The sequence below is a fragment of the Suncus etruscus genome, chromosome 5, assembly GCF_024139225.1.
Source record: "Suncus etruscus isolate mSunEtr1 chromosome 5, mSunEtr1.pri.cur, whole genome shotgun sequence".
Lineage (NCBI taxonomy): Eukaryota > Metazoa > Chordata > Mammalia > Eulipotyphla > Soricidae > Suncus > Suncus etruscus.
The window spans coordinates 51,752,017-51,779,424 of NC_064852.1; the positions used below are offsets into that span (position 1 = coordinate 51,752,017).

Genomic DNA, 27,408 nt, shown 5'->3' on the forward strand with positions numbered 1-27,408 from the left:
TACAAATATGATTGTGATTAGGTATCAGTCATGTAAAGAACAATCCCCTTCACCAGTACAACATTCCCAACACCAATGTCCCAAATCTCCCTCCATCCCACCCACCCCCAACTGTACTCTAGACAGGCTTTCCAGTTCCCTCATTCATTCACATGGTTATGGAAGTTCTCAGTGTAGTTATTTCTATAACTGCAATCACCACCCTTTGTGGTGAGCTTCATGAAGTGAGCTGGAAGTTCCAGCCATCCTCTCACTGTCTCAGGATTGTTGCAAAAATGACTTATTTTTCTTAAAAACCATAGATGAGTGAGACTATTCTGCATCTCTCTCCCTCTGACTTATTTCACTCAGCATGATAGATTCCATGTACATCCATGTATAGGAAAATTTCATGACTTCATCTCTCCTGATGGCTGCATAATATTCCATGTGTATATGTACCAAGTTTCTTTAGCCATTCATCTGTTGAAGAGCATATTGGTTGTTTCCAGAGCCTGGCTATTGTGAATAGTACTGCAATAAATATAGGTGTGAGGAAGGGGTTTTTGTATTTTATTCTTGTGTGGAATAGCTGGGTCGAATGGGAGCTCAATTTCCAGTTTTTGGAGGAATCTCCATATCACTTTCCATAGAGGTTGGACTAGATGGCATTCCCACCAGAAGTGGATAAGAGTTCCTTTCTCTCCACATCCCCACCAGCACTGATTGTTCTCGTTCTTTGTGATGTGTGCCAATCTCTGTGGTGTGAGATGATAACTCATCGTTGTTTTGATTTGCATCTCCCTGATGATTAGTGACCAGGAGCATTTTTATGTGCCTTTTGGCCATTTGTATTTCTTTTTTAACAAAGTGTTTGTTCATTTCTTCTCCCCATTTTTTGATGGGATTAGATGTTTTTTTCTTGTAAAGTTCTGTCAGTGCCCTGTATATTTTGGAGATTAGCTCCTTGTGTGATGGGATTTGGGTGAATAGTTTCTCTCACTCAGTGGGTGGCTCTTGTGTCCTGGGCACTATTTCTTTTGAGGTGCAGAAGCTTCTCATCTTAATGTATTCCCATCTGTTTGTCTCTGCTTCCACTTTTTTGGAAAGTGCAGTTTCCTCCTTGAAGATGCCTTTAGTCTCAATGTCATGGAGTGTTTTACCGACATGTTTTTCTATATGCCTTATGGTATCAGGCCTGATATCAAGGTCTTTAATACATTTGGATTTAACCTTTGTACATGGTGTTAACTGGGGGTCTATGTTCGCTTTTTTGCAAAGTGTCTAACCAGTTCTGCCAGCACCACTTATTGAAAAGGTTTACCCTGCTCCACTTAGGATTTCTTGCTCCTTTGTCAAAAATTAGGTAATTGTATGACTGGGGGACAATGTCTGAGAACTCAAGCCTATTCCACTGATCTGAGGGTCTGTCTTTATTCCAATACCATGCTGTTTTGATAACTATTGCTTTGTAGTACAGTTTAAAGTTGGGGAAAGTAATGCCTACCATACTCCTTAGTGGTCCTACACCTGTTTTGGTCTTGGTACCTCCCTTGTTTCGTCCTCTAACTGGGAGGCAGTACTAGATAGTTCCAGTTATGTGGTTTTGTTTGAAGAAGAGAAAAGTGATAAACTGGGGTAAAAATCAAATATGTCAAAAATGGGCAGAGTCCTTCTAGAAGCTGTCATCATTGGTTTGAGAGACGAAGGGGAAAAAGAAGGTGAAACACCTCAATGGTACAAAAAGAAGTGTCAAATAAAATATCTAGTGAGCACTCCAACAATAAAGATAAGCACCACATAAAATCCATGGTCTTGAGATAAAAAACATGGTATAGCACCTAAAGAAAAATAAAATAAAATAAATATAAATGGAGACAACAGCTTAAGTAACTATACCAAAACGAAGAAATCGACAACATCTAGATAGATATAAAAAATTGTTTTCTGCTTTTTTTTCTTTTCCCTCCTGCACAGTCACAGTAAATATTGGGGTCATTTGAAAAGGAATTCCCTTGGCCTAAGAGATACAGGGTATCTCCACCCTTGGAGTATATTGTCATGGGATTAACTATAGACTCCGTTCAGGTTTATTTATCTCCCCTTGGTGCTTTCGTGGTGTTTGAAAGACTTCTGCTTCATCCTGGGTGATAAAATCAGATCTCTGTATCTAGAGATCTCGGTATCTGCACAGGTCAAGTGGTGGAACTTATGATGCTTTTCTTTGTGGTTCTAGAAGTTCTGTTCCCTCAGTGTCATTTTAATTCGTCTTCTGTGTTTGGTGGTCTCGGTCTTTGCACTGATTTTAGGATGGAGCCTATGATAGCGTCTTTCGTTGTGTTTCCAAAAGACCCAGTCCATTGCAATTATCTCAGACGGACCTTTGGAACTGAAGATCATGGTTGTTGTGCAGGTCGTAGCTCAAACCCTACACTAGGGCTTTTTATTGGTCCCAGGATACATTTAGTCCGGTCATGGTTCTATCAGCCAGTCATCTGTAAATCATGCTCTTGGCTTTTGGACTGACAAAAGGGTGACAAGTCTTCTGATTTTGTCTTATCGTCAGCTGGAGGGGTAGGATAACCTGCTCTTAGGTCAAGTTGTTCCCATTTTCCTCATTGTCAGGATATTGTATTAGAGCTGGCACTTGTTGGTGTCTGAGCAGTATTGAGGATGTCCCAGATGGGATTTGTTTCCTGTAGCTGTCCTGAAGAACTGTGTCATTTCTGTGTCTGGCATCCAAGGTTTAAGGCTGGACGGATGGTGTCTAATCACCTGGGGCCTAAGTTGGTTCCACGTGACATATTTTCAAGGTGGGAGATGTCCCTGTATTGTAAACAAGTATGATTTCTTATCCTTAGTAGATAAGAGCTCGTTTTTATATGTAAGATTTCCCCTTCTTTTAGTGTGTCTTTGCAGGGGGAAATGATGCTACATTATATTGCCAGTGCATTTGGGGGTGGAAAAAGAAGAAAACGGAAACAGGTCACACACACAAAGAAGAAAAAAATATAAATAAAAATATATGTGCTCACACACAGATATATATAAAAGGAACAAAGATTTAAAAGAATGAAATAACAAAGTAATTAAAGGAACAAAATGGTGCAAGAGACTATCTTACATTTGGGGAATAGCAGGCAAAGAGGTAGTGCAATACAGGTCTTATACTTATGATGGAACTATAGGTTTCCCCATTGTCTTTCTGAGTGTTTTGTATATTCTGGATATCAGCCCTTTATCAGATATGTTGGGTGAAAAGATTTTTTTCCCAGTCAGTTAACTGTCTTTTTGCTTTATGTAGGGTTTCTTTTGCCAGAAGCTTTTTAGTTTGATGTAGTCCCATTTGTTTATGTTTGATGCTAAAGTTTTTGCCATTGGTGCTCCATCCTCGAAGACCTTTTTGATATATAAGTCTTCGAGTGTTCTACCAATTTTATCCTCTATAAATTTTATAGATTTGGGTTTAATTTCGAGGTCTTTGTTCCATTTTGAGTTGATATTTGTATAAGGAGTGCGTTATGGGTCAATTTTGAATTTCTTATATGTGGTTTTCCAGTTGTACCAACACCATTTGTTGAAAAGACTTTATTTGTTCCATTTCAAGTTCTTGGCTTTTTGGTCAAATATTAATTAACTGTATATCTGGGGGTTTATGTTGAGAAATTCTGTTCTAACCCACTGGTCTGGGGCTCTGTCCTTGTACCAGTACCATGCTGTTTTGATCACTATGGCTTTATAGTATAGCTTCAGGTTAGGTAGTGAGATGCCACCCAGCTTCTTGTTTTTTAGTATGTGTTTGGCTATCCTGGGTCTTTTGTGGTTCCAGATGAATTTTATGATTGATTGTTTTAATTCTTTAAAGAATGATGTCTGAATTTGTATTGGGATTGCATTGAATCTATATAGTAGTTTTGGTAGGATAGTCATTTTGACTATGTTGATTCTACCTACCCATGAGCTTGGGATGTTCTTCCATTTCCTTAGATCCTCTTCAATTTCTTTCTGGAGTATTTTGAAGTTTCCCTGGTATACGTCCTTCACTTCCCTTGTAAGGTTGATTCCTAGGTACCTTATATTTTTTGATACTATTTTAAATGGAGATATATTTTTGATCTCTCTCTTCTCAACTTCATTATTTGTGTATAGAAACTCTACTGTCTTTTGTCTATTGACATTGTAGCCAGCCACTTTGCTGTATTGGTTAATTGTTTTTTTTTTTAATTTTTATTTTTTTATTTAAACATCTTGATTACATACATGATTGTTTTTGGGTTTCAGTCATGTAAAGAACACCACCCATCACCAGTGCAACATTCCCATCACCAATGGCCAAGTCTCCCTCCTACCCACCCAACCCCCACCTGTACTCTAAACAGGCTCTCCATTTCCCTCATACATTCTCATTATAAGGAAAATTCAAAATGTAGTTATTTCTCTAACTAAACTCATCACTCTTTGTGGTGAGCTTCCTATGGTGAGCTGGAACATCCAGCTCTTTTCACTTTTGTGTCTGGAAATTATTATTGCAAGAATGTCTTTCATTTCTCTTAAAACCCATAGATGAGTGAGACCATTCTGCGTTTTTCTCTCTCTCTCTGACTTATTTCACTCAGCATAATAGATTCCGTATACATCCATGTATAGGAAAATTTCATGACTTCATCTCTCCTGACAGCTGCATAATATTCCATTGTGTATATGTACCACAGTTTCTTTAGCCATTCATCTGTTGAAGGGCATCTTGGTTGTTTCCAGAGTCTTGCTATGGTAAATAGTGCTGCAATGAATATAGGTGTAAGGAAGGGGTTTTTGTACTGTATTTTTGTGTTCCTAGGGTATATTCCTAGGAGTGGTATAGCTGGATCTTATGGGAGCTCGATTTCCAGTTTTTGAAGGAATCTCCATATCGCTTTCCATAAAGGTTGAACTAGACGGCATTCCCACCAGCAGTGGATAAGAGTTCCTTTCTCTCCACATCCCCGCCAACACTGTTTGTTCTCATTCTTTGTGATGTGTGCCATTCTCTGGGGTGTGAGGTGGTATCTCATCATTGTTTTGATTTGCATCTCCCTGATGATTAGTGATGTGGAGCATTTTTTCATGTGTCTCTTGGCCATTTGTATTTCTTCTTTGTCAAAGTGTCTGTTCATTTCTTCTCCCCATTTTTTGATGGGATTAGATGTTTTTTTCTTGTAAAGTTCTGTCAGTGCCTTGTATATTTTGGAGATTAGCCCCTTATCTGATGGGTATTGGGTGAATAGTTTCTCCCACTCAGTGGGTGGCTCTTGTATCCTGGGCACTATTTCCTTTGAGGTGCAGAAACTTCTCAGCTTAATATATTCCCATCTGTTAATCTCTGCTTTCACTTGCTTGGAGAGTGCAGTTTCCTCCTTGAAGATGCCTGTAATGTCCTGGAGTGTCTTGCCTATGTGCTGTTCTATATATATTATGGTTTTGGGGCTGATATCGAGGTCTTTAATCCATTTGGATTTTACCTTCGTGCATGATGATAGCTGGGGGTCTACGTTCAATTTTTTGCAAGCGGCTATCCAATTGTGCCAACACCACTTGTTGAAGAGGCTTTCCCTGCTCCATTTAGGGTTTCCTGCTCCTTTATCGAAAATTAGGTGGTTGTATGTCTGGGGAACATTTTCTGAGTATTCAAGTCTATTCCACTGGTCTGAGGGCCTGTCCTTATTCCAATACCATGCTGTTTTGATAACTATTGCTTTGTAGTACAGTTTAAAGTTGGGGAAAGTAATTCCTCCCATATTCTTTTTCCCAATGATTGCTTTAGCTATTCGAGGGTGTTTATTGTTCCAAATGAATTTCAAAAGTGCCTGATCCACTTCTTTGAAGAATGTCATGGGTATCTTTAGAGGGATAGCATTAAATCTGTATAATGCCTTGGGGAGTATTGCCATTTTGATGATGTTAATCCTGCCAATCCACGAGCAGGGTATGCGTTTCCATTTCCGCGTGTCCTCTCTTATTTCTTGGAGCAGAGTTTTATAGTTTTCTTTGTATAGGTCCTTCACATTTTTAGTCAAGTTGATTCCAAGATATTTGAGTTTGTGTGGCACTATTGTGAATGGGATTGTTTTCTTAATGTCCATTTCTTCCTTATTGCTATTGGTGTATAGAAAGGCCATTGATTTTTGTGTGTTAATTTTGTAGCCTGCCACCTTGCTATATGAGTCTATTGTTTCTAGAAGCTTTTTGGTGGAGTCTTTAGGGTTTTCTAAGTAGAGTATCATGTCATCTGCAAACAGTGAGAGCTTGACTTCTTCCTTTCCTATCTGAATTCCCTTGATATCTTTTTCTTGCCTAATCGCTATAGCAAGTACTTCCAGTGCTATGTTGAATAGGAGTGGTGAGAGAGGACAGCCTTGTCTTGTACCAGAATTTAGAGGGAAGGCTTTTAGTTTTTCTCCGTTGAGGATAATATTTGCCATTGGCTTGTGGTAGATGGCTTCAACTAGATTGAGAAAGGTTCCTTCCATTCCCATCTTGCTGAGAGTTTTGATCAAGAATGGGTGTTGGACCTTATCAAATGCTTTCTCTGCATCTATTGATATGATCATGTGGTTTTTATTTTTCTTGTTATTGATGTTGTGTATGATGTTGATGGATTTACGGATGTTAAACCAGCCTTGCATTCCTGGGATGAAACCTACTTGATCGTAGTGGATGATCTTCTTAATGAGGCATTGAATCCTATTTGCCAGGATTTTGTTGAAGATCTTTGCATCGGCATTCATCAGCGATATTGGTCTGTAATTTTCTTTTTTTGTAGCATCTCTGTCTGGTTTAGGTATCAAGGTGATGTTGGCTTCATAAAAGCTATTTGGAAGTGTTTCCGTTTGTTCAATTTCATGAAAGAGTCTTGCCAGGATTGGTAGTAGTTCCTCTTGGAAAGTTTGAAAGAATTCATTAGTGAATCCATCTGGGCCTGGGCTTTTGTTTTTCGGCAGACCTTTGATTACTGTTTTGATTTCATCAATGGTGATGGGGGTGTTTAGATATGCTACATCCTCTTCCTTCAACCGTGGAAGATTATAAGAGTCCAAGAATTTATCCATTTCTTCCAGGTTCTCATTTTTAGTGGCATAGAGTTTCTCAAAGTAGTTTCTGATTACCCTTTGAATCTCTGTCATATCAGTAGTGATCTCTCCTTTTTCATTCCTAATACGAGTTATCAAGTTTCTCTCTCTCTCTTTCTTTGTTAGGTTTGCCAGTGGTCTATCAATCTTGTTTATTTTTTCAAAGAACCAACTTCTGCTTTCGTTGATCTTTCGGATTGTTTTTTGGGTTTCCACTTCATTGATTTCTGCTCTCAGCTTTGTTATTTCCTTCTGTCTTCCTATTTTTGGGTCCTTTTGTTGAGCACTTTCTAGTTCTATTAGCTGTGTCATTAAGCTACTCAGGTAAGCTCCTTCTTCCTTCCTGATGTGTGCTTGCAAAGCTATAAATTTTCCTCTCAGTACTGCTTTTGCTGTGTCCCATAAGTTCTGAGAGTTTGTGTCTTTATTGTCATTTGTTTCCAGGAACCTTTTTATTTCCTCCTTGATTTCATCTCGGAACCACTGGATATTGAGTATGAGGCTGTTTAACTTCAGGTGTTAATGTTTTTCTTCTGAGTCCCTTTGGAATTCACAAATAATTTCAGAGCCTTGTGGTCAGCAAAGGTAGTCTGCAAAATTTCTATCCTCTTGATATTATGGAGATATGTTTTATGTGCCAGCATGTAGTCTATCCTGGAGAATGTCCCATGTACATTGGAGAAGAATGTGTATCCAGGTTTCTGGGGGTGGAGTGTCCTATATATATCCTCTAGGCCTCTTTCTTCCATTTCTCTCCTCAGGTCTAGTATATTCTTGTTGGGTTTCAGTCTGGTTGACCTATCCAGTGTTGACAAAGCCGTGTTAAGGTCCCCCACAATTATTGTGTTGTTATTGATATTATTTTTCAGATTTGTCAACAGTTGTATTAAATATTTTGCTGGCCCCTCATTTGGTGCATATATGTTTAGGAGAGTGAATTCTTCCTGCTCTATATACCCCTTGATTAATATAAAATGTCCATCTTTGTCCCTTACAACCTTCCTGAGTATAAAGTTTGCATTATCTGATATTAGTATGGCCACTCCAGCTTTTTTATGGGTGTTGTTTGCTTGGATGATTTTTCTCCAGCCTTCTATTTTGAGTCTATGTTTGTTCTGACTATTCAGGTGTGTTTCTTGTAGGCAGCAGAAGGTTGGATTGAGTTTTTTGATCCATTTAGCCACTCTGTGTCTCTTGACTGGTGCATTTAGACCATTGACGTTGAGAGAAAGAATTGTCCTGGGATTTAATGCCATCTTTATATCGAATTTTGGTGTCTTTTGGTTAGTCTTGTCTTAAATTAGGTCTTTCAGTTTTTCTCTTAAGACTGGTTTTGTGTCTGTAAAGTTTCTGAGCTGCTTTTTGTCAGTGAAACCATGTATTCTTCCGTCAAACCGGAAAGTGAGTTTTGCTGGGTATAGTATTCTGGGTGAAGCATTCATTTCATTCAGTCTTGTCACAATATCCCACCACTGCTTTCTGGCATTGAGTGTTTCTGGTGACAGGTCTGCTGTAAATCTCAAGGATGCTTGCTTGAATGTAATTTCCCCTTTTGATCTTGCTGTTTTCAGAATTCTGTCTCTATCTGTGGGATTTGTCATTGTGACTAGGATGTGTCTTGGGGTGGTTTTTGTGGGGTCTCTTTTGGTTGGTACTCTTCGAGCATGCAGGATTTGATCACCTATATTCTTTAGCTCTGGAAGTTTCTCTTTAATGATGTTCTTGACCATTGATTCTTCCTGGGAATTTTCTTCCTGGGTCTCTGGGACGCCAATGATTCTTAAGTTGTTTCTGTTGATCTTATCATAGACTTCTATTTTCATCTGTTCCCATTCTTTGACTAATTTTTCCGTTGTCTGCTCATTTGCTTTAAGTTTTTTGTCCAATCTCTCCTGCTGTATGGAATTGTTATGTATCTCATCTTCCACAGCACCAAGTCTATTCTCAGCTTCTGATACCCTGTCCCAGAGCTTATCCATTTTGTCATTCACTTCGTTTACTGACTTTTTCAGTCCTGTTAGTTGACATGTTATTTCAGTTTGGAGTTTTGTCATTTCTGCCTTCATATTTTCTTGGTTCTTATTAGTGTTCTGTTCAACTCGATCCATGGTTTCTTGGAGTCTGTTGAGCACCTTCCATATTGCTAGTCTAAAGTCCTTATCTGAGAGGTTGATTAGTTGTTCAGTCATTATCTGGTCCTCAGAATTGTCATCTTCATTCTCTATGTCTGATGCTGGCCTGCGTTGTTTCCCCATTGTCACACTTGTATTGTGGGTTTTTCTACGTGTTGTGGTGGTATTCATTGTCTATATGATGTAGGCAGCACACTCCTCTGGCTCCTCCCTTTCTGGATGGGCTGGCTTGCCTCTAAGGGAGGGGAGTCCTCCGTGGATGAAGCCTCACACTGGGTCAAATCTTAGGCCCGAGCATGCAACAGAGAAGACAGTCCAGAGAGAAATGCTTGCTTCTCTGATATAGCACAGTTCTTATTGTGATTTTTTCTTATTGTTGCAATGGTGTTCTTTTCTTAGAAGGAGCGCACGGCCGCGTAGCGAAGCGGAGCGGCCGTGCTCTGATGGAGCCTCTTTTGCTCCAATCCCAAGAGTTTCACACAAGAGGACAGTAGACAGATATTTACAGTTCACACTCACAGTTGGGCCCCTCTGCGCAGGCTTAGATTCGTGTCTTTTCCCCGCCTGATGTCCCACGCAGGGAATCCAGCTTCTGCAGCAGTCTGCCGGCCGGTTTTTATGTTCTGAATCCCACCCTGGAAATGGCCTCCGGGATAGGGAGAGCAGATTTCTGGAGCCTCTTTTGCTCCACTCCCAAGAGTTTCACACAAGAGGACAGTAGACAGATATTTACAGTTCACACTCACAGTTGGGCCCCTCTGCGCAGGTTTAGATTCGTGTCTTTTCCCCGCCTGATGTCCCAAGCAGGGAATCCAGCTTCTGCACTGTATTGGTTAATTGTTTCTAGGAGTTTTACTGTGGACTCTTTCAGGTTTTCGATGTATATCATCATGTCATCTGCAAAAAGAGATAGTTTGAGTTCCTCTTTCCCACTTTGGATTCCTTTGATTCCTGTCTCTTGTCGGATTGCTCTTGCTAGGACTTCTAAGATTATATTGAATAAGAATGGAGAGAGTGGACAGTGACAGCCTTGACTAGTTCTTGAGTTTAGTGGAAATGCTTCTATTTTTTGTCATTAAGGATAATGTTGGCTGTGGGCTCTTCATAGATAGCTGTAACTATCTTGAGGAAGGTTCCCTCTAACCCTATTTTGCTGAGTGTTTTCAACATGAAAGGGTGTTGGATTTTGTCAAACGCCTTCTCTGCATTGACTGATATGATCATGTGGTTTTTGTCTTTTTTGTTTTGATGTGATGTATGATGTTGATTGATTTGCATATGTTGAACCAACCTTGCATTCCTGGGATGAAACCCACTTGATCATGATGTATAATCTTTTTGATAAATTGCTGGATTCGGTTTGCTAAAATTTTGTTTAGAATTTTTGCATCTATGTTCATTAGAGATACTGATCTGTAGTTTTCTTTCTTGGTGGTGACTTTGCCATCTTTGGGAATGAATGTGATATTAGCCTCATAACAGGAGTTGGGGAGGATTCCTGTTTCTTCAATGGCTTGGAAGAGCCTGTGGAAAAGTGGTAGTAAGTCTTCTTAGAATGTTCAATAGAATTTGCCTGTAAATCCATCTAGACCTGGACTTTTGTTCCTAGGGAGTTTCTTAATTACATCTTCAATTTCCTCTGAAGTGATTGGTCTGTTTAGGCTTTCTAGGTCTTCCTTATACAGTCTCATAAGATGGTATTTTTCCAGGAATCTGTCGATTTCTACTGGGTTCTCTATCCTAACTGAGTATAGTTGTTCATAATATGATCTCATGATATGTTGTATTTCTCGGGGTTCTGTTGTAATCTCTCCCCTTTCATTTGTGATCCTAATTATTTGGGTGTTTCCCCTCTTTTTTTGGTGAGTTTTGCCAATGGTTTGTCTATCTTCTTTATTTTTTCAAAAAACCAACTCTTTGTCTCATTGATTTTTTTTTATTGTTTTCTTAGTTTCTATGTTGTTTATTTCTGCTCTGCTTTTTATTATTTCTTGCCTTCTGTTTAAGGTTGGATTTCTTTGCTGCTGTTGTTCCAGTTTCTTGAGGTGATCCTTTCAACTGTTGGTTTTGTCATTTTCCTGTTCCTTGACATAGGCCTGTATTGCTATGAGTTTTCCCTAATTACTGCTTTTGCTGTGTCCCACAGATTTTGACAGGTTTTATCTTCATTGTCATTTGTCTTAAGGAACCTTTATTTTCCTTCCTTAATTTGCTGATTGATCCAGCTGTTGGATCCAGCTGTTGTTGAGCAGCATGTTGTTTAATCTACAGTTATTAGTTTTTCTCCATTGCTTCTTCTTGTAGTCAATTTTGACCTCTGTTGCATAGTGATCTGATAGGGTGATTATAATGATCCTTACATTTGTGATCTTATATAGGTTTGATTTGTATACTAAGACATGGTCTATTCTGGTTCCATGTGGGCTTGAGAAGAATGTGTGTTCTGTTTTCTGGGGATGGAGGGTCCTATTAAAGTCTATTAGCCCTAGATCTTCTAATTTTTTATTTATAGCTCTTATTTCTTTGCTGTTTTTCTGTTTGGTGGATCTGTCCAGTGGTGGTAGTGGAGTATTGAGATCTCGTACAATTATCACATTTCCCTTCATGTGTTTCTCCAGGTTTGCAAGCAGTTGCCTCACATATTTTGCTGGCTCTACATTAGGTGCATGAATATTGACCAAGGTTAGTACTTCTTGATCTAGCGTTCCCCTGATCAATAAGTAGTGTCCCTCTTTGTCCCTGATCACATTTTTGAGGTTGAATGGAATTTGGTCTGATATAAGAATGGTTGTCCCTGCTCTTTTTTGTTTTCTATTAGCCTGAATAATTAATTTCCATTCTTTATTCTTTGATAGTTCTTTAATTTGGCTGATTTGTTCCTTCATGGATTTCTTATATTCAGTGGCTAACGTTTCCTTCATTTTCTTAATCAAGGCTTCCATTTCATTCTTCATAGTTGCTTTCAAGTCTCCTTCCAATGGATCTGTGCATTTTGGTGGACTTGGAAACTTGTTAGGGTTTCTCTACATATCTCCAGATGTTAGGGTTCTCTTTAATTTATCCATATTTCTTTGCATTTATTGGTGTGGCTTGGAGTTCAGTGCCTTCCGAATTCAGCCTGCTTTTGCCCCCTGTGGCATGGGGATGGTCCCCTCCCTGAGCATGGTTCTAGATGGGTCTGTTGTGTGTGCTCACCGAGATTTGGCTCCTCCTATGTTCTCTAGTAGGGTCTGGTCTGTTTTTTCCTTTTGTTGGCAGCTAGTGCAGTATAGCTCCTGGTCACAATTTTGGAGGGCACTGTTGAGCCTAGCTCCCTGTCCTCCCTCCTTTCCCTGTGAATCAGCGGAGCTTCACCACCTCCGAGCCTCAGTTGAGGAAATTGTTGCAGCCAAACCCACCTGGCGTTCTCTCTTCACCCCTGGGGTCCCAGGTCCACTCAGGGGCACAGGGGGAAGGCTGCTCTAGGATCCTCCAAGGTCCGGGGAGTAGACCAAAGCTTACCTAGTCTATAAGCTCTAGCCCTTCCCAGCAGCAACAGTGGGTCAGGCGCAGGGTTCTCTGGGTGCCCACGTGGGGAGTTGGTTGGGTGGCGTACTTGTCCTGCCTGCAGTCGGGTCAGGGGTCCCTGAATTCAGACGCGGGGCTGCTGCAGAACGCAGGGGTCTGGCTCCCACAAAGGGAGGTGGCTGAGTGGTGGGCACACTCACGCTGACTGCAGCCGGGTTGGGGTCTTTGGGTTCAGACTCGGGACTGGGGTCTGGCACCCACGTGGGAAGGTGGCCGAGTGGCAGGCATAGTCACCCTGCCTGCAGCTGGGTCGGGGGTCCCTGGGTTCAGGCACGGGACTTGGGCGGAGCTGGGGTCTGGTACCCACGTGGGGAGGTGGCCAAGTGGCATGCACACTCATCCTGCCTGCAGCCGGGTCAGGGGTCCCTGGGTTCAGGTACGGACTTGGGTGGAGCGTGGGGGTCCAGCGCCCATGTGGGGAGGTGGCCAAATGGCAGGCACACTCACCCTGCCTGCAGCCGGGTTGGGGGTCCCTGTGTTCAGGCGCGGGACTTGGGCAGAGCGAACCTTATTATTATTAAAAAAAAACATTTTCTATAATCTTTTAACATAAGGCTTTTATTATAATATTTAATTGTCTCAATGTATTTGTTGGTATGGCATGGATTTTTTTTAAATAAATATTATTATTTTGACCAAAGTGGATTACAAATCACTCACAGTGAAATTTTAGGTATATAGTGATATTGAATCAGGGGCATTCTCACCACCAATGTTGTCCTCTCTCTTCTCCCTCGTTCCCAGCATGCATCCCATATCCTCCTCCTTTGCTCCCCGGGCTGCTAATGTAAGTGGTTCCCTCTGTGTCTAGCTTGTTGTAGATTGGGTAACTATCCTGTTGTAGTTGGCTTTGGATTTAGTACCTAAGTCTGATCATTTTTTATTTCTATTCAATGTTCATACAACTGTTTGGTCTTGGTAACTTTCATTATTACCCCCTCAGTTTGAGAGGCAGAATAAAATGATTCAAGTTATGTGGTTCTGTTTGAAGGAAAGAAGGAAAAAAAGGAAAGAAAAAGGGCAGGGGCAAAATCAAACAAGCAAAAAATGGGAGGAGTCCTTCTTGAGGCTATAAATATCTGTTTAAGAGAAGAAAGGGAAAAATGAAGAAAAACATAGCAACAGTACTAAAAACAAAAGAAAGAAAAAGGAAAAAAATAAAAGAATCAAACTAAAAACCTGAAAAGTACCACAGCAACAAATACAACAATCAAACAATAACCACTGTCTTGAAATAAAAACAAAACAGAGCTCAAAATATAAATTATAAAAGACAAAACAAAACAAAGACAGAACAAAAAAAAACAACAACAATAATAAAAACATTAGTTTGTGGTGTATTCAGGCCAAGGCTTTTCCTTTTCATGCCGCCCATATTTTGGTGGGCCTATGCAAACAATAATTGCCACTCTAACACTGTTTTTACTTTGCTTCTTTGACTCTAAACGTTAAAAAAAACCTACTTAAACTTTTGAGGTTAACATAAACTAATATGCATGGAAATGTAAAAAATACTATACCTTCAATGTTTAAGGAGTTACACAAATATCATGGCTTTAAATTGCTTTGTGTACCACTAAGAAATGTTATAATGTACATCTGGAGACTTGAGGGACAAAGTAATTGTACATGGGTTCTGTTTTATTTCTTCTTAATGTTCCTTGACTGTATGTTCTAAATTAAGGTGTCAGCAACAGGATTTCTTTTGAGAACTCTGTTTATTGCTGATTGTCCTTCCATGGTAACTTTACCTTGTCCTCTTCCTTTGCATCATTGTTTTCATAATTAAAAAAAGTGGGGGAATTGTCTTGGCCTAAGATATACAGGGTTTCTCCACCCTTGAAGTATACTGTCATGTGCATAACTCCAGGTTTGTACCTGTTTGTTTACTCTCCCCTACGTCCTTTTGTGGTATCTGGAAACTATCTGCTCAGTCATGGATGATGAGATCAGGCCTCTGTTACTATAGATCTTGGTATTTACACAGGTTATAGGATGGAGCCTAGGATAGAGTCCTTCTTTAAGGTTCAAAAAGTTCTGTCCCATCACTGTTGTTTTCATCAGTCTTCTGTAGTTGGTGGTCTTTGTTTTTGCACGGATTCTAGGTTGTAGCCTAGGATGGAGTCTTTCATTATGTTTCCAGAAGTTCTGCTCGATTGCAGTTGTCACAGTCAGACTTCTGGCATCAGAGATCTTGGTTGTTGTACAGATCATAGGCCAAAGCATAGACTAGGGACTTTTTTATTGGTCCCAGAATAAGTTCTGCCCAGTCATGTTTGTCACAGTCAGTCTTCTGTAGTTAGTGATCTTGGCTTTTGCACAGATTAAAGGATGACATGTCTTCTGGTTTTACTCTATGATGGTAAGGTAAGACAACCTGTTCTTAGATCAAGTTGTTGCCATTTCCTTATTGTCAGGGTGTCATATAAAATCTTGCTTGTGTTGGTGTTAGAGCAGTATTAAGAATGTCCCAGATGGAGTTTGGTTCCTGGAGCTGTTGCGGAGAACTATGTCAGTTCTATGTCTGAGATCTAGGGTTCAGGTTTGGAAGGCCACTGTCTAATCACATGGAGTCTAAGTTAGAACCACATGACATATATTCAAGGTGGAAGGTACCCCTGTATTGTAAATGTATGAGTTCTTATCCCTAATAGATAAGAACTTGTTTCTATACATAAAATTTTCCCCTTTTTAGTATGCCTGTACAAAAAGAATTTGTGCTATGTTATATTTTTTGGTGCATTTGGGTGTGAGAGTGTCAGGCACCATCATCTCTGTGCCCTGGTTCTGACCTGAGCTTTTATCCCAGGCAAGACTTTTTCTTGTAGGTTTTTGTACCAAGCAGAACCAAAACAAGTGGAGTTAAGGAAGAGAAGAAAACAAAAACAGGACAAACACACACACACATACACGCACACATATATGTATATAAAAAAAGAAAAATATAAATAAAAATGAGTTTAAAAAAATAAAAATGATCAGGCTTGAAAAATAATGAGTTTAAAAGAAAAGTAATTAAGGGAACAAAGTGCTGCAGAGACTACCTTACATTTGGATATAAATAGGTTAAGAGGTAGTATTCTGGAGGTCTTAAACTTATAAAGAAAATATAGGCATCCTCATTGTCTTTGGGGGTATTCTTGTACATGGTATGACTTTTAGAATGAACTTTTGGGTTCAAGTATTTCTATTTCCCTAGTCTACCTGGTCTTTATACAAACAACATCTTCCTATTAATCAGAAGTTTAACTAATTCAGAGTATTTTTTCACTTTTTTTTTTTTTTTGGTTTTTGGTTTTAGGGCCACACCTGGTGGTGCTCAGGGGTTATTTCTGGCTCTTTGCTCAGAAATCACTCCTGGCAGGCCCAGGAGCCCAGGAGACCATATAGGTTGCTAGAATTCAAACCAATCTTGGTCTGGGTCTGCTGCTTGCAAGGCAAATGCCCTACCACTGTGCTATCTGCCCGGCTCCTATTTTTTCATTTTTTTTTTACTGACTAGGAATATATATATACATAATATCACTGCAAAACTTTTCATTTATCAGCTCACAGAATCTTCTTTATAACGATTTAAAATACAAACTGTATTGGGAACACTGCAAGCAGTGTTAAACTAATTACTAGGATTCTTTGGCAACTTCAAGTATAGCCTGATAAAATAGATAGAATAAATTTGCACCAACTATACAATTTTCTACAAAAGAAAATACAGAGGTACAGATAAAAATGTATATAGTAGCTGAACTAGACTTTCCTGGAGAAAAAAACTAGTTTCTATTTCCCAAAAAGTTACCAAACACTTATCCTTTATTTAGATTTTATTTTTGTAACTTTGAAATCAAGTTATGGTAGAGAGTAAAAGTAGTTTATACTTTTATAAAAATATCCATAATTTTGCTGTCAGTAATAGTTATTATTGAGTATACAAGAATAAAAAAAGTAACCTAATAGGTTCTATTGTACTTGATATATTACTTTTTGGCTCTTCCAGGATTTCTCTATAAACATATTTATAGAGGAAAATATATTAAAAAAAGATTAGAGAAATATCATGTTCATATTTTCTGAGAGAGATTGTACTTACTGAAAAATTGAAAAATTCTACGTGAGCTTGGCATGTAAGTGATGCTGTAGAACTTGGGTTTGGCCTGAGAAACAGACATATGTTTGTAAATAAATTGGAACTTAGTGGAATAAAAATGGAATACAAATGCTGATTATCTAAGGAAAAGTTAGGCCACCAAGTGTGGTTATGTTGATTAGTGTGGTTTTATTTTTTTCTGATTTGTTCTTCTATTAAGAATTGTGCAGGAAACCATTATTAATAGTATTATCACAGCTCTTTAACCAATACATTTTTTAAAAGTAAATTTTGTAACACAATATATGACATCAGTAGTTTATAAGATCAAACCAATAAGATTCTCATTAATGAAAAAAATTTAGCCTTGTTTCCCATGTGTTCTTTATATGAAAGAGATATAATAGAAAAATATTTAAGGAAAGCTCAAATAGACAAAAGTTCAGAAGCAACAAACTATCACCAATGATAGTAAGTTTACTCTTTTCTCAATACTATTGTGTTTATATAAATATATTACTATAAGTGTAGGATAATTTGAATAATTCTTGAAGTGATGTCACTGATTTATAAAGCAAAATTCACAGTAACCTCAACTATTAGGCTCTTTAGTAAAATAGGGTTATTGGAGACTTTTTTGGTTTTTGGTTTTTGGTTTTTGGGGCCACATCCAGTGATGCTCATGGGTTATTCCTGGCTATGCACTCAGAAATTGCTCTTGGCTTGGGGGACCATATGAAATGCCAGGGGTCGAACCGGTCTGTCCTGGGTCAGCCGTGTGCAAGGCAAATGCCTTACCACTGTGCTATCACTCCGGCCCTATTGTAAACATTTTTATATTTCATATTAAGTAGATTTATATTTTCTATTTTCATAATCTTATTTCCATTTAAAACAGCTTTCATTATTTTGCTTAGGCCACAATATTTCTTCTGAAGTGGATAGGGGAGAAATTTTTATTAAGAAAACTATACACAGGGGCCAGAGAGATAGCATGGAGGTAATGCATTTGCCTTTCATGCAGAATGTCAGTCGTTCAAATCCCAACATTCCATATGGCCCCCTGAGCCTGCCAGGAGCGATTTCTGAGCATAGAGCCAGGAGTAACTCCTGAGTGCTGCCAGGTGTGACCCAAAAACCAAAAAAAAAAAAACTATACACAAAGATGTAAAATATCTGCCTCAACTTACTGTTTTTAATCACAGCTATAAAAAGTGGTTTTGATTATTTTATAAATGGTGCATTTGGTTATTTTATAAATGATATTTATAGTAAGATATTGCATAATAAGTTGAATTCATGATACATGAATTTATTGTATATGATATTTTAACTTTAGGTATTTCTTCTTACAAATAGTCATATATAAAAATTGGTGTTGTATATATTTTTGTAGGGGTGCACTTTTTCTATAACAAACTGAATGAACTCACTTTATATGGTATCAAAGTTAAACTACAAAACTTGTTAGCTTGATCACTTTGAAAGATTGGTAGCTTAATTGCCTCTTGTCCTACATCTAGTAAGGTATACACAAAGTAAGAAAAATATTAATATGTAGGCTGCTTTTTGTTACCAGGCATATTAACAGTTTCAATATTAAATTATAAGTTTAAGAGAAAATGAGTAAAAATAAAATTTAATATAGAATTAGCACACTATTTTTATAGGAAACAAATCAAAACCAACATGTGTATTCCTCATGTATATTTTTTATAGTTTTTGCCTTTAATTTTAAAAAATATTTTGAATAAATGTAAAATTTAAGTGGATGTTGAAGAATGAGTAGATCTTACTTTGTTGTAGAATTTTTAAGTGTTACATATGTTAATATGTGTTTGGAAGTCTAGATAGGTTATAATAGGCAGCAGTATTTGTGTTGCTTCATGATGCTAAGTCAGCTGTCATTAATTTTAAAAAGTTTTGCCTCAGTGAATTGAACCATATGTTTTAATTCTGAGACAAATGTTTATGAAGTAGTCCCAAGTATTTTGTATTTGAAGCTGCTTTCCCAAAGTAGCTGAAAGGACTTTTTTACTTATCTTATACAAATCAATAATTTCACACTTCAGTTGGTACTTTCTTCATTGTAACAAATTATATCGTATTTTGATTTGATATATGAAATGTATTGTTAGAAGTAAATTAACTAGGCAGTTATTTTTATGCAGTCTCAAATGAATAATTTACACACATAAATAGATATATTTATTATTATAGATAATGTTATATAAATATAAATTGTTTTAATATTAAACTTATTTTGAGCATTTTTCAATTATTGTATATCTTATTCTTTTTATAATTTTTATTCTGTTTATTTATGGTATCTCATTTGATAATGTAATTCTTTTTTTGCATTTTCTTTTTTTAATTTTTATTTTGATCATATTGTCTTACATATCTTTCACAGTAGTATTTTAGGTACATATTAACATTGAATCAGAGGAATACCCATCACCAAATTTGTCCTCCCTTCATCCCCTTTCCCTTCCTGCAACCATATGCCACCCGCCCCCCATCACTCCCCCGGCTCCCTCTTTTTCTAGCTTACTATTAGTGATCATATATCTGTTTGATCCTGGTACCCTCCCTTGTTTCCTTATCTATTTGAGAGGTGGAGCTCGATAATTCGAATTATGTGGTTTTGTTTGAAGGAAAGAAAAGCAGTAAAATGGGGTAAAAAATAAGAAAAAATAAATAAAAATAAAATAAAATAATGGGGTCATTCACTTGGCCTAAGAGATAACCCCAATATTTACTGTGCCAGTGCAGGAGGGAAAAAAAGCAAAAAACACAAAACATTTTTATATATTATTTTTATATACATATTTTATTATTTTTTTATTTTTATTTACCTATCTGCTTCTTGTCAATTTCCTTATTTTGATGAGGTATTGAAGTTGTTGTCCCCATATATATTTATGTTTTTCCTTCTTTTTTTTTTCTTTCTTTTCTTTCTTTATCTCAAGACCATGGCTTTTTTGTGGTGCTTATCGTTGTTATTGTTGGAGTGCTCATTGGATATTTGACACTTCTTTTTGTACTGTTGGGGTTTTTCACCTTATTTTTCTCCTTTGTCTCTCAAACTGATGATGAGAGCCTCTAGAAGGATTTCGCTCATTTTCGGCTATTAGATTTTTACTCCAGTTTATTACTTTTCTCTTCTTCAAACAAAACCACATAACTTAAACTATCTAGTCCTGTCTCCCAGTTAGAGGGAGAAATAAGAGAGGCACCAAGACCAAACAGGTGCAAGACTACTAAGTAGTAAACTAGGTACAGAGGGGACCACATTTTCTAGCAGCCCCGAGCGAGGGAGGAGGATATGGGAGGTAGGACGAAAGCAGAGGTGTAGGGAGGACAAATCAGAGATGGGAATCCCCCTGATTTTATGTTAATATGTACCTAAAATATTATTGTCAACAATATGTAAGCCACTATGTTCAAAATAAAAAATATATTAAAAAATAAAATAAAATAAATCAAATAAGCTGAACATGGCGGAGTCCTTCAACCTCAGTTTGAGCGAGGACATGAAAAAGGTAATTGAAACACCACGTCAGTACAGAAAGAAATATCAAATTAAATATCCAGTGAGCACTACAGCAATAAAGACAAGCAATAGTTTCAGTTCTGAATCAAACCATGCCGGAATATAAAAATAGAGAGAAAGATAAAATAAAATAAAATAAAATAAAATAAAATTGGAGACATCAACTTCAATATCTACAACAAAATAAAGACGTCAATAAAAATTGATCAATCAATTAATTTACATGTGGAAAAATGATTATTTTGTGCTTTTTTTTTCTTTTTCTCCCTGCATAGGCACAGTAACTATTGGGGATATTATAGAGGGAATTCTCTTGGCCTAGAGATACAGGGTTTCTCCACCCCTGAAGTATACTGTCATGGGATTAACTATAGACTCCTTGCATGATCATTTACTCTTCCCTCTGTGCTTTTTTGGTGTATAGAAGACTTGTGCTTTGTCATGGATGGTAAAATCGGACCTCTATATCCAGAGATCTTGGTTTCTGTATAGCTCAAAGAATGGAGCTTATGATGAAATCTTTCTTTGTGTTTCTAGCAGTTCTGCTTCTTCGGTATTGTTTTAATCCATCTTCTGTAGTTGGTGGTCTTGATCATTACATTGCTCCTATGACGGAGCTTGGGATAGAGTATTTCGTTATGCTTTCAGAAGACCCGTTCAGTTGTGATTGTCTCAGTCAGACTTCTGGAATTGGAGATCTTGTTTGTTGAAGAGATCGTAGACCAAAAGCTAGGCTAGTGCTTTTTGTTGTTATTGGTGCATACTGTCCGGTCCTGGTTGCAACAACCAGTCATCTGTATATAGTGATCCTGGCTTTTGCACAGATCGAAAATATAATGTGATTCTTTTAATTTAATTTAATTTTTATTAAGGCACCAGTTATTAAAGTTATTCGTAGTTAAGTTTCAAGCATATAACATCCAGCACCAGTTTCACTACAGGTGTCACTTTCTTTTTACTTAACAGACCCATTATTCCCCAGCCTGCAAGCTGGCTTAATGACTACACATGCTTAACTTTGGTGTTATAGTTTAGAGCTAACTCTGTGGTTTATATATTCATGCCATACTTATATACCACCTATATGTCCAAAAACCTGACAGTTACCACTGTTACTTACCAAACACCTTTTTTTTTTTTTTTTGGTTTTTGGGCCACACCCGGTAATGCTCAGGGGTTACTCCTGGCTATGTGCTCATAAGTTGCTCCTGGCTTGGGGGACCATATGGGACACCGGGGGATCGAACCGCGGTCCGTCCAAGGCTAGGGCAGGCAAGGCAGGCACCTTACCTTTAGCGCCACCGCCCGGCCCCCCAAACACCTTTTTTAATTCCCTTTTTGATTTCTTTCTTTCCAGTCCTTCTCGGTTTAATAATTTAGAGTCAAGAGTAATCTAGGAGTTCCTCAGTTTGCTAGCTTGCATTCCCTTATCCTGATATTTTATACACCATAGATAAGTGAGATGAACCAGTATTTAGTCCTTTTTCTGACTTACATCACTTAAAATAGTATTCTCCAGTTCCATCAGGGTGCAGCCAATCACATAATTTCATCATTCTTTGCACCTGAATAGCATTCTATTGTGTACATATAGTATAGATTCATTATTCATTTATCTGTCCTTGGACACCTTGGTTGATTTTATATATTAGCTATTGTGCTAAGTGAATGCTACAATGAATAATGGTGTGCATATGTCTCTTGAATGAATGTATTTTGGGTTAGTAGTAGAATTTCTGGTCCATATAGTAGCAGAACAGTTATTAAGATTTTGAAAAGCTCCATACTGTTTTCTATAAGGGGTCAAAGAGATAACATTCCCACCAGTAGATGAGAATTTACTTTGTACCACATCCTTGAAAACAGATTGTTTCCAGTTTTTGTTTGGAACTATTATTTTTGGATAGCATCCAATGGTTCACAGGGCTTACTTCTATCTCTACACTCAAGGATCACTCAAAGTCTTAGAAGGGCTTTGTATACAATATGTTTTCTGGGAACTGAATTCAGGTTGAGTACTTTACAAGGCTAGCACATTACCAGGTATACTATCTCTATGTGCCCAAATTGCTCCCAGCGTTTTTTTTTTTCCTTTCTTTTCTTTTTCTGTAGTTACATTCTCTTCCTTTATTTGTTTTTTACTTCTCTATTTTTTGCTTCTTTACTATTGTTGATAGTGCTTATTTTGTCTTCAAGTTCTCTGATAATACTCTTAGTATTCAGTATTCTATTGCTATGGCTTGCTATTATATTCTCTAGCTTCTTCAATTCTATTTGTATGGAATCTTTCACACTCTGAATCAATTCTTCTCTGAGTTGATTGCATTTCTCTTCCAGTGATTGCTTACTTTCCATTGTCATTGCATAAGGTCGATTTGAGGTTATACTTGACCAGTCTTGAGAATTTTGATGAATTCAGTACTTGTCTGAATTCTTGTCTCTTTCTGTCAGTGAAGCTGAATGTGTCTGTTTCCCCATTGTTCTTATAATTTTGTGTGTGCTGACATTTGAGATTTTGATTCTTGTTATTTGGCCATTTATCTGATATGTTATTTTACACTAATTTGATACTGCTTATGCCGGTGTTACTCTATTTCATTACCATGTAAAAATATTTCATTGGAACTTTCATGTGTACAACAAATTCCTTTCATTTAGTTAACAGGGCTGTTGTGGGGCATTCTGATACTGAATTAGGACTATGTACTTCATCTACCTCCTTTTTGTGTAGGGTAGTTGGAATACAGCATTTGGAAGAATGTCTAGGGGATTCTGGGTTTCCTTCTAACCACAAGGCTTGGGCTAAGTCTCCCTGCAGTGGGACAAACTGAAATAGCAGGAGCCTCAGTGCACTTCTTGATTAGATTTAAATTGAATTGTGGTTGGCCACAGTCCCTATGGCTGAATGGTGTCAAAGCACAGGCACAAAGAAGTTTATCAAAGTATTAGCAGCTGCCTAAGTCTCATTTAATTATTTTTATATGTATACTGTTCATTGTAAAATATACAGAAACTATGTGCAGTTTATATGTAAGCACATTTTTTTAAATTTGAGGGCCATACCTGGTATTGCTCAGAGGATCACTTTTAGCTCAGTATTTAGAAACTATTCCTATCATTACTCAAGGGATCATTTTCATGCCCAGGATGAAATTCTAGGTTTCTTGCATATAATTAATCATCTTTCAGGTTCCAGATGTTGTTGTTTTGTTATTTGTTTATTTTGTGGGAAGGGCTACACCTATTTGTGTTCAGAGCTTAAAGCAAGCACCTTCCCTATTATCCTATATATCCACTTACCTAGATGGTTTTAATTATTTTTTAATTTTTTTGGGCTCACATCTATGCTATCAGTGCTCATTCTGGTCAGCATTCAAGGATCACTTCTGTTCCAGCTATTGTGTTAAAGTGAGGACCATATGGTATGTTGGTGATTGAACCTGAGTCCAGACTTTGCAAGACAAATGCCTTACCTAAAATACTAAATATACAGTTCCTAAAATGGTTTTTAAAAAGACATATGTGGTAATTTATTTGGTATAATTACTACTTTATACCAAATTTATTATTGATTTATTAATTTATTTATGGTTAGATTTGATAACTATGTGTTCTGCAAGGTTCTTTACAAGTAACATTTTGTCCTCATTGCAAATCTTTAGGTTTGAAATTGTTATTCTCTTTTGAAAGGTATAAAAATCTAGGATTTGCACAGTGGCAGGGCCACTAATCCCATAGGATATAGGATTTAAGAACTGACATAGAATGGTGGTGAATGGATCCAGGCCCATTAATAAATAAAAGTATCTCTTTTTCACTACAATATATTGTAGAGATTTCTATTTTAGCATTTAGTTATTTCAATGGGATAAAATAATCCTTGCATTATTTCACAACCTGGTATTGTGAAAACAGGTGCCATTTTACATAAAAGACAACAAAATTCGAAGAAATCAAATAGTTGCCAATGTTAAGGTAAATAGGCTGCATCTACTATCACTTGGAAGATCGAGGCTAGGTTGACAGAATTTTAACAACTTCACTTACTATGCATTAAAAATTTTAACTGGAAGTTAAATTTTTACATATGGCACCATTATTTTTTAAATATAATTTTTATTTTAATCATAGTGGCCTACATATCATTGATGGCACCATTATTTTTTATATATTGACCATTAAATACCTCTTGTAGTTTCATGCTGTATCTCCAGTAGGCAAAAACAAAACATAAAAGTTTTGTTCAATATGGATTTTTTTCTTTTTAAATACAGTGGGATGTATCCTGTTTTGAACCTGGAGTTCACCCCTGTGGCTTGGATTTATCATAGTAGCATCCATCTTTGATCTCTAACAAGACATCAAGAAAAGACATGAGGAGATTTGTCTATTGCAAGGTGGTTTTAGCCACTTCACTGATGTGGGTTCTCGTTGATGTCTTCTTACTCCTGTACTTCAGTGAATGTAACAAATGTGATGACAAGAAGGAGAGATCTCTGCTACCTGCACTCAGAGGTAAGTGCTTACAAAACAATTATTGTTTTCATAAAATTGAGTATGGAGTCGACTTTTGGTAAAAAAAAAAAAAAGAAGAAGAAGATACCAATATCTATCTGTTTAACTTTACAGGTTAGAAAAATAACTTTTCCATATACTTTATATGCTTTTAAACTTTAAGATGTTACTTTATTTTGGCTTCAGAGGTATTGTTGGAAGAAAAAGAGTGAATCTTTAAGGTTTCTTCCAATTTTAATAATTCTACTGTTTTGGAAGTGTTTAGAAAGGACAATTTATTTTATTTTATTTTATTTTATTTTGTTTTTTGGGTCACACCCAACAGCACTCAGGGATTACTCCTAGCTCTACACTCAGAAATAGCTCCTGGCAGGCTCGGGGGACCATATAGAATGCCGGGATTCGAACCAGCATCCTTCAGAGTTGAAGGCAAATGCCCTACCACTATGCTATCTCTCCAGCCTCAGAAAGGATAATTTAGTGAATATTCTTATTGGACAAAATTTTAAATTTAGGCATTAAGAAACAAAAGCCACTAGAGACAAGAAATAAAATAGGGAATGCTAAACTAAGATGGCTATTAAACAACAATATAATTATACTTGAGACCTCTAAAGATTTTCTCAAAACAATTAATAAAAGCACATGTTTCTCTAGCTTTGTGAACAAAAGCCTTACATATTTTGCTGGCTCTGCATTTGGTGCATAAATGTTAATCAGAGTTAGTACCTCTTGGTCTAACATCCCCCTGATCAATACGTAGTGTCTATGTTTGTCTCTGAGCTCTTTCTTTCTTGATATTAAATCAATTTGCTCAGATATAAGTATGGCTGTCCCAGTGGCTTGACAAAAAGCACACATTAATCGCCAGTTCCAACTGTGGACCTATAGTGTGTGAATGACAAAAAATACAATTTTAAAATTTTAATATTCACTTATTATATGATGCCAGACTGAACCCAGAACTGTCCCATATTAGACATAGGTTTTAACATTGTTCTACATCATCAACCTACACTCATTTTAAACTACTGGTTTATTTATATACCAGTATCAATGACTAGAAAAGAGTAACTTCTAAAGAAAAATAATGAGCTGTATAATGGCAGTCTATTATATAATGATTTTTAATTTTTTCCTAATTGTTAATCTAAGCTTTTTATTTTTCTATATCTATACACATATTTATAAATTATTTTAAATAAATATTGCTTCAAATAAAATTATTCTTATTTATTGGAATTGAAATTTTTCTAGAAATGAAGTTAATATTAATCCTTAAAATTGTAAATTTTTTTATTTATTACTATGAAAAAGTGCAAAGAGGAGCAATAAATAGTAATGTGGACAGGGTGCTTGCTTAGAACGTAGTTGTTCTATGTTCCATCTCAGATATCCCATAATTCTCTCAACATTTTCTTTTCCTTTTTCTTCTTCTCCCCCCCAACCCCATTTTTGGCCACACCCGGTGACATTCAGGGTGTTTTTCTGGCTATGAGCTCAGAGTTTTCTCCTGGCTCAGGGTATCATATGGGCCATCGGGTATTGAACCTAGGTCTGTCCTGGCAGCTGCTTGCAAGGCAAATGCCATACCACTGTGCTATAGCTCCAGCCCTTCAACCCTTTTCTTGAATGATTTCTGAGTGCAGAGCTAGAAATAAACCTGAGCATTGTTGGGTGTATTCTCCAAAAACAAAACAAAAAGAAATATGACAAATGGTTAGCTTTTAATTAAATATAAATTATTGTGCTTAGATTTGTACTTAGATGCTTTTAATGTTATAAATGATTTTGATGTCATTTCTTAAAGTTTGCACATGAATAGAATGTTATTGAAATCCTTTAGTGTAAGAGGTTCAGTGAAATGTGAAAGAATATTTTCAATAGTAATTGTTAAAATAACATTTTAGACATCTTATGTTTGCAATAGATTGCAGTTCAATTGTGGTTCAGTTATCTTCCTCTTTATAAAATGTATCTAAGTACGTATTATAGTGTATGACTAGTAAAGTTTGAAGGTGATTGAAGCTAAATATTTTATGTAGTCTGTATATGTATTTTGTTTTTATACTAGAATTATTCTGACAACACCTTTATGAGTCTATCAATTTTTGATAAATGAACTTGGAGATTAATTTGCTGATCTTCGGTTAAAATCTCAGACAAAAGTTGGCTTTGCCTACTTCATTGTGAGAATTGCTAGAGCGGTTGCTTGGCCAAAAGTAAAATTATATTTTAATAGACCACATCAGTTTGGACTAATTGCTTTCTAATTTTTTTGAATGGAGACATCTAGATTGATCTAAAAAATTTGCAATCTGATTCAGCAAAACTATGATAATCTTTTATGTAAATAAGAAACAAATACATGTTTTTTATTTAAATTTTCAGTACATTGTCTTAAATTTTGAAATGTAATGGCAAAACTAGTCATTTTCTCTTCTATGTAACTTTAAAATTTAATAATGC

The 27,408-nt window shown here is 36.9% G+C and overlaps 1 protein-coding gene across 1 annotated transcript in view; it reads left to right on the forward strand.

The window, feature by feature from the left end:
- The window catches only part of GALNT13 (polypeptide N-acetylgalactosaminyltransferase 13), a 623,731-nt gene that overhangs the window by 84,368 nt on the left and 511,955 nt on the right, over window positions 1–27,408 (forward strand). Inside the window, exon 3 of the mRNA XM_049773003.1 lies at window positions 24,699–24,939. Within this exon, the coding sequence (XP_049628960.1) occupies window positions 24,798–24,939 (142 nt within the window). The 5' untranslated portion in view covers window positions 24,699–24,797. The remainder of the gene's footprint in view (window positions 1–24,698; window positions 24,940–27,408) is intronic.